Below are 7,810 nucleotides of genomic sequence, written 5' to 3'. Positions count from 1 at the left end.
TGTAAGTCCCAAGAAGGACATGGTCGTGAGTACCCCTGACTTGGACACGGATCCTTTGGTCCCAAGAAGGACAAGAAATATGTCCTTGGTCCGATAAAGTCCCTTACCCAAGTGCCATTGGCGCCATGATGTAATAGGCAAGCCATACTAGGCCGGACATGTGTTCTTGCCGTGAATCTCTTATATATGTTTAGCTCATGTTCGACCATGAGGCACTGGAAATAAAGACATACACGTCCCTTACCTTAAGTACTATTGGCGCCTTGCCTTGATGTATTTGTCATGTCATACACATCCGGACATGAGTATTGATGTAAACCTATTGTCTAGGTTTAGGTCATGTCCGAGCATAAGGGACTGGGACAGGATAAAATACATCCTATGTTACCTACAAGAAACTAAGAATTTGAGATTACATTATACTAACCAAACCCCAAAGAAGGGTTAATATGTTTTGATTGATACATGTTATCTCTCGGATCCACAATGATTGATCTCAGGCAAGTTATGTCTTTGCAACGCAGTAGCGCTACTTTACCTTGGTATTGAGACCATTAGTCATTGGCGTCCATGAAGCTCAACCATCAGGTTGGGATGCGCCAACTTGAAGGACATATACGGAGGTACACATCAGGGGGAGTAATACGTGTTGTACTCTTTTTCTTTCATCATACTTTTGTCCCACTGGGTTTTCCTGATAAGGTTTTAATGAGGCAACATCCAAAGCGTATTACAAACTCTGAATGGTTATGACATCCAAGAGGGAGTGTTATAAACCATATGATGGATGTCCATAACCGGCCCGGTTCATAAGCCGGCCCAATACCTAGAGAGAAAGAGAGAGGCGGCCGCAGCAAAAGGAGAGAGAGAGAGGCGGCTAGGAGAGACAGCAAACTTTAGTTTCCTTTTACTTGTATTTGTATACTATCCATATTTGTATCTTTTCATTTATCTCTTTGTAATTCTCATATATAAGGACACCTTATGTTATGAATAATAAGAAGAACTTACAGATTCTAAATCCTTAAGTTTACAACACCAAATTAATTTTTAACCTTTTTACCAGTTGTACAGATCAGTTAATAACGTTTAAGTCACAAACTCTCGCATCATCAAACTTGCGAGTCATGCCCTAAATATATACGTAGCAAGTCAAACCACCCAGTTTTTTAAGTAGCTTAAATTTAATCCAAGGTAAAACTTTGTTTTGTCAACAATTAGTTTACAAAGGGAGGAGCAATAATTGATTATATGTCTACTAATGTAATGAGTTTGAGTATGATTATAAACGATGAACACGTTCCCGTTCACCGGTGATTTGAAGGCATCACTGATTCGAATATGATCTTTAATCCATTGTAGAAGATAATCAAATTTATTAGATATGTTAGTGATGATAGTGAGCAAACTATAACTGAATATTGAAAGATAAAAAAGGCATCTTTTGAAAGTCATTATTGGATAGACTTTGTGGTGTTTTCTTTGCAACCCAATGAGGGTCTTAGTCTTACGTATATGAAACCATTGCATATTAACAGAAATGTAAAATAGTATATGTGAAGTTGTTTTATAGTTAAAGATACGTACAAATTATATCAGATGGCAGTGAGATGGAAACCAGCGAATGGGAAAGATGAGGAACTGGTGGTGGAATAGACGTCAAAAGTGGTCATGGTTCCATCGACTCCGATGTGGCTCAAGTGCTTCACGTCCGTTGGAAGCCCTATCTCCATCTCCGCCTCTCTTTCTTCCCTCTCCTCTTCGTAACCTGCTCATATACAGAAGCAAATGCACGTTATCGGGAAGGGATTCATGTGTAATGTGTTTTATTCCCAAATTTTAAAACTATATATATATATATATATATATATATATATATATATATAGTTTTTGATAAAAAAAAATAGTTTTGGTGGTCCCTAAATTATTATGAATTTTATTAAAATCTAACTCTAATATTTAAATTCAGTGTACGACCCTAGTTATATCTCATATGTAGATTCATAAAACATTGCCAAATATTTAGAAAATGACGAACCTATATATGACTATTGTATTGTTTATTGAGTATTCCAAAGAATCATAATGGTCTTAAGTCTCTCTAAAAATTTACTCGCTGTATTAGCTGTATAAAACGAAATATGACCTGTCATCTTCAGTTATTTGTGAATTGTAATTAAGCTAAAAATATATGAATTATCAGGTTGATACACATATATTGGTTAGCTAAGACCCACTAAAAAAAAAGAAAAAGGGGAGTAGTAAAAAAGACATACGAATGAAGTAGTGAGAAAAACTCTTGAAGCTTCGAATAATTTTGTCTGAGATGTTAGCACTGCCGTTGTTGTTGTTGTTGTCTATGCTCGTGTCTTCTTTTTGAAACAAGCCATTTTCATCACTTTCTTCTCTCCCTTAGAAAACCAAAAAGAACCAAAAAAGAAAAAGCCAGATCAGACAGCATAAAAGAAGAAGCAAAGGAACAAAGTGTAGGAGAAGGAAGGTACTCTTGATGAGCTGGTCTGGTTTCTTGGGTTGATCATGAGTATCAGCCACGGCGACGCTGGATTGCGTTGAGCAACCCAGTGAAAATGGCAATGCTACAAATCGTTGTATCCGATCTTTCATCTCTCTCTCTTTTTTTTTTTTTTTCTGGTTTGCTTCTTGCTACCTTGGAAAATGTATGTGCTTGTCCTATGGGGGGGTGTATACGATATGTAAGCGTGTGGAAATGATGGAAAACTGGGGATTTTGGTAGGGGTTTTATTTGCAGTCTCGTGGGTGTTTATGGCTTTGTAAGCAAGTTATAATCATTAATACGTTGAAGAATTTCGTAATTCCTAACCCAATAAAAGGATTAGAGGGTGTCATTATTGAGTACATTTGGGGATGCTAGTTGGCCAACAGTGCCACTTAACCTAATTTCTGGATTAAACATTCAGGATTACCCAATAATCTCCTTTATTCGTAACAGTAATCAATACAACCATAAATAAGCTTCCCACGACGATTACGTGACTTACGTCCTACTGTAACTAAAACAACTTCTCATCTTTATGAATTATATACTATTTAAGATCAGTGTTTTTCAATCCAGTAAAATTCCAAAAGGATGATCAGACCTGCAAACCGGATCAGATCAAGTCCAGTTCATACGGGTGAGAAGTGGTAAACTAGCTATTTATTTTCTCCAACTATTCATTTGTATATAAGTCATCTTTGATATAATAATTGAAGAAGGAAGACTCTAGTTGGTGTAAATAAGCACGAATAAAATAAATGATGGCCTTACACCCGCTTAATTTACATAGTCGCAACGGAGAATAGAGAAGAGCCGTGATTCTACCACCACACCTCAAAACCTATAAGAAGTATTTCATTCTTTCGTCTCTCCTCATTGCATTATACACTGCTTGAACCTGTCAAAAACCAATCAACACCAATTTTATTTTTTTTTATCTCACCAAATCTTTATCTTTAAACTTTCTCTCATCCTCTGTGTAAAATATGGTTTGAATCTCTATGCTTCTTGTGCCTATGTGTATGTCTTTTGTGTGAGTGTGTGTGAGAGAGGGAAGAGGGAAAAACCTGTTCACTCGAGATAACTCGGATAGGGCCAATATTCACCGATACATATTTGCCTTTGCTTGATAATGTCTGCTTCACACAATCCTTTTGATGTCGGCAAAAACACAGAGATACATGGTTAGTAGGATTCTTGTGTTCCCAGTAGTATAAATTGCTTGAAAGTCCTCAACTAAAAAGACCGACAGTTGATGCTTTCTATACACGAGAAGAGTATAAACAAAGAATTGGTGTAAAATTAAGAAGTCAGATGAGTTGTATTAAGCACTAATACACCAAGACTCATGATTCTACTTGAGATACCAGGTTTCCATCTCAAACCAGATTCAAAATCAGAAGCAATGATGTACAATTCTCTTATCAATCAACAGTAGTATGAAGATACCCTCTGAGAGGAAAACAAGTCTACCTCTGGAATTTGACGGTCAATGACAGACTCAACAGCAACGACCATAGCATGCACAAAGTCATCTCCACCAGTCCCTATCGCTGTAAACCCTCTCTCTGTTGGGTATGTATTGACCTGGAAAGTCGAGTCAGCAAACATCATCTTAAACTATAGTGAATGCAATTCAAATCTACATAAACACCCCAAGCACATACTCTTTGAAGAGCAAAAAAAATAAAAAAAAAAGGAGCAACTCTACTAGAAACTAACCAAAAAAGTAGAAGATTCTCTGAAAGAAATACCTTTTGGTCAAGTTCGAGCCAATCTTTAGCAGAATCATCAGCAACAGTGCCTCCAATAATCACATTGGTAGTCTTCCCAACCCTCCCATCAGTCTTCGACACTTCTGCATGCCATCAGCATGAAACACGTGTCAATAAACTAGCACTCAAGCTTGATTGCTAACCCTAAATAATCCAAATTCCTAGAGAATCATCCACCACATGTGAAGGATTACTTCAACTGACTAAAACGATTCCTCTTCGAATCCATTTCGGCCAAGCAAAAACAAAATCACTCTGAAACGAGTTACTAGGATTGAAATCAACGAGACACGAACCTGAAATCGCCTTGAGCACAGCTTCTTGAGGCGGACCTTGCTCAGATTGATCGTTATTGGTGCAATTGAGACGAGGGAGCCGGTCCGGAACAGAGGCGAAACCACTGAAACTTAGTCTCTTCGGCGCCGGGAACAATCCATGGACCGGAACTGTCGCCGGAGAACGAGGGAAAAAGAAGCATCTCCTCGCGGAGGAAGTCCGACGTGATTCCGATAGGAAGACGGAGCGCAGAATCGTTTTGCAAGCCATTGTTTCGAGCTGCTCTGTTTGGAGATGATGATGCGTATGAAACGCTGCGTTTGCGTTTGGTTATTTATATAAAATCGTTCATAGGCGTTGCCGAAGGGACGATAAGGTCTAAAGACACTTAACATTATTGGGCCCAAAAAAAAATAAAAAAGACCGAATTATATTTGGGACGTACTTTAGTTAAGATGTGTTGGTGGTCGTCCTTAGGAGGCACGTGTCAAGTTGGAAATGGCCGATGATTTTTAGGGCACAATCGAATTGAGTCCGTCTTTCAGTTTGTGTGTGTCGGTTATCTCGCGAGGGTGATTGAGAAGGCGATTGACAGTGCGATTCTCTCTCGACGGTGGATCTCTCTCTCCACGGCGATTCTCTCGCGACGTCGCTTCCCTCTCGCCGGGGCTTCTGTCTCGCCGGCGCTTCGGTCTCGACCGTTCTCCTCTCCTTGATTTCGAACGCATTACAGAGGATCTGTTGTCTCTCTCGACGGCGGATCTCTCTCCACGACGATTCTCTCGCGACGTCGCTTCTCTCTCGCCGGGGCTTCTGTCTCGCCGGCGCTTCAGTCTCTACGGCGCTTCAGTCTCGATGGTTCTCCTCTCCTTGATTTCGAACGCAGTACAGAGGATCTGTTGTCTCACCGATAGAGTTTTACTGAATACGAAGGTGAAGAAGGTATGTGTTCCTCCACCATATTGAGTATTTGTATCTATTTTGTTGTAGTTGTCGATCTACTTCCTTGGATGAGGATTTTGTTGTCGTTGTAGATATAGGGTTTTCAAAATTTTGAATCGTCTTTGTGATATGTGTTGATATTTGGTTATGATTGCCGTGTCTGATTGTCTGTTTGGTGTTTGGGTAAAATATAGTGAAAACTAGTGTAGCTTTAGGGTTTTGAAAATATATTATCGTCTTTCTAATCTGTGAGAGAGTATGGTGAAGTTACTTATTGTTTGCAAAATCATTACTTATTTGATGAAACTGATATCTGTTTTTTCGTATGATTGTGAGTCTGCTATTAGGTGAGGTTCGTTTGGCTCTCAATAACTTGGATAATTAACAAGTCAAAGAAGAACAACCATTTCGTCGAAAGTACAAGGTAATTCACTTTCACTTGAACTCCAATAGTTGTTACTAGTAGCTCCACTTAATGAATTGATAAGTTGGATTGAAAACCTGTAGGCATGAACTCTGATTAGACTTTGGTAGGCATGGTTGGTTGTGAAACTTGTATGTATAGTCTAGTTTGTTTGCAACCAAATCCTGTCTTATTTGATGTAGTGAGATGATAATCTAGTTTGTTTGCAACCAAATCCTGTTTTATTTTAATGGAAAGTAAGTGAATTGAATCGTATAGTATGATTGACGAGATGTGTAATAACTCTGATTTGACTTTCGTAGTTTATGGTTAGGTCATTATGGTTGTTACTTATTACAGTTCCTATTAAACACCAACCATCCTTCAAGCTATCCTTCATTCTCCATCATCTTCTTTCTCTCTTCTCTGGTAAAACCCGAAACAATTTCCCTTTCTCTTCTATAATCCCTTCTCTTTTCTTAGTGCTATGGATTCAAGGATTCCATATAGCCAGTCTTCTGGCTATTTAGGCCTTCATAACAGTGAACACGAAAGTGTTCTCAATGGAAACTTTCCTTATGAGAGTTTTCATTCTGGAGCATCAGAAATCCCTCCTTTCAGTTCACAACAGTTTGAGGTTCCAACTCCACCTGAAGACACACCCGCGTGGGAAGAGACAGAAATGGACACCAGCTGATGATGAGGTGATAATCAGTGTCTGGCTTAACACATCCAAGGATGCTATTGTCGGCAATGGACAAAAGTTACATAATTTCTGCAAAAGAGTTGGCGAATATTTCGCTGCAAGTCCTCATGGTACAGACGGTGGTGCAAAGAGGGATCATAAACATTTGAAGCAGCGGTGGCACAAAATAAATGATCTAACCAACAAGTTCTGTAGCGCATATGCAGCCGCAGAGAGACAAAATTGCAGTGGTCAAAACGAGAATGATGTTCTCAAGGTGGCTCACGACATCTTCTACTCTGATCACAAGATCAAGTTTAACCTTGAGCATGCATGGTGTGTGTTGAGGTATGACCAAAAATGGCTTAACCTTAACCCTCCTAAGGCTAGTGGGAGTTCAAAGAGAAAAGATTGTGTCGAAGGTTCCCAAGCATATGTCAATGTTGGTGATAATGAGACCCGCCCTAAAGGTATCAAGGCTGCAAAAGCAAGAAGGAATACGGCTCAAGGGAAGACTGTTATAAGAGCATTTGGGAAATGAGAAAGGAGGATTTGGCGATGAAGGAGAAGCTGTCTAAGCTAGCCATACTAGACACTCTGTGTGCAAAAAAGGATCCACTCAGTGAGGCTGAAGAAATTGTGAAGAATAAGCTTCTGGCCCAGTATTTCTGAAACAATAATGTCCTAATTAGCTTTAAACTTTCTAATAACTATGTCTGTAATAAGATCCACTCATGTTTGCTTCTATGACCACCTTTGAAATAATGAAATCTCATGTTTGCTTTTATGATGTCTTGTTTCTATGGTTTTGTTTCATGTGTAATTTGTATAAGAGCCAAATCAATTTTTTTCTGAGCATTTAAGCCTTTCTTTGTAATATCTTGACCTTGTCTTTTGTTTCTCCAGGTTTAGCTGAACATGGGACATGACTATAGATATAGCCAGCCTTCTGAATCAGAGGAGTATGGTGGGGAGACAGCTGACAGTATCTACAGCGAGACAGAAGATCTTATACGTCGAGACCAAGCTGAGATAAGGTACAATTATGGTGAGCTGGTTCAGTATCCTCCTCAACCCGATGTTGAGTTTGGATTTCCGCTGACATGCTACTGTGGTAGTCAACCTGTTCTAGCCACATCTTACACTAGAAATGATCCGGGAAGAAAATATTACACTTGTGATAATGTTGATGATGGAGAGTGCCATGTATG

The 7,810-nt window shown here is 39.1% G+C and overlaps 3 protein-coding genes across 4 annotated transcripts; 1 reads left to right on the top strand and 2 right to left on the bottom strand.

Annotated features, from left to right (window-relative positions):
* Positions 1 to 1,049: 1,049 nt before the first annotated feature.
* Positions 1,050 to 3,149, bottom strand: LOC106302215 (CRIB domain-containing protein RIC2). The gene is made up of 3 exons (XM_013738752.1): positions 2,505 to 3,149; positions 2,277 to 2,411; positions 1,050 to 1,768 (listed from the first exon to the last, which is right to left on the bottom strand). The coding sequence occupies exons 1-3, from the start codon at positions 2,623 to 2,625 to the stop codon at positions 1,596 to 1,598; spliced, it is 429 nt and encodes a 142-aa protein (XP_013594206.1). The 5' UTR covers positions 2,626 to 3,149; the 3' UTR covers positions 1,050 to 1,595.
* Positions 3,150 to 3,248: 99 nt separating this feature from the next.
* Positions 3,249 to 4,929, bottom strand: LOC106302213. 2 transcript variants are annotated; one of them, XM_013738751.1, is made up of 5 exons: positions 4,590 to 4,929; positions 4,273 to 4,373; positions 3,992 to 4,105; positions 3,586 to 3,669; positions 3,249 to 3,416 (listed from the first exon to the last, which is right to left on the bottom strand). In XM_013738751.1, exons 1-5 carry the CDS (start codon positions 4,837 to 4,839, stop codon positions 3,360 to 3,362), a joined length of 606 nt encoding a protein of 201 aa, XP_013594205.1. In that variant the 5' UTR covers positions 4,840 to 4,929; the 3' UTR covers positions 3,249 to 3,359. The 2 variants fall into 2 exon arrangements, with proteins under 2 accessions (XP_013594205.1, XP_013594204.1); XM_013738750.1 differs by having other exon boundaries at positions 4,273 to 4,376; positions 4,590 to 4,920.
* A 1,548-nt stretch (positions 4,930 to 6,477) lies between these two features.
* On the top strand, positions 6,478 to 7,140 carry LOC106302749 (glutathione S-transferase T3-like). The gene has a single exon (XM_013739195.1). The coding sequence runs from the start codon at positions 6,478 to 6,480 to the stop codon at positions 7,138 to 7,140; it is 663 nt and encodes a 220-aa protein (XP_013594649.1).
* The last annotated feature ends 670 nt before the right edge of the window (positions 7,141 to 7,810 follow it).

The sequence above is a fragment of the Brassica oleracea genome, chromosome C7, assembly GCF_000695525.1.
Source record: "Brassica oleracea var. oleracea cultivar TO1000 chromosome C7, BOL, whole genome shotgun sequence".
Lineage (NCBI taxonomy): Eukaryota > Viridiplantae > Streptophyta > Magnoliopsida > Brassicales > Brassicaceae > Brassica > Brassica oleracea.
The sequence above is the reverse complement of the archived record's forward strand: the minus strand, read 5'-3'. Positions and strand labels throughout refer to the sequence as shown.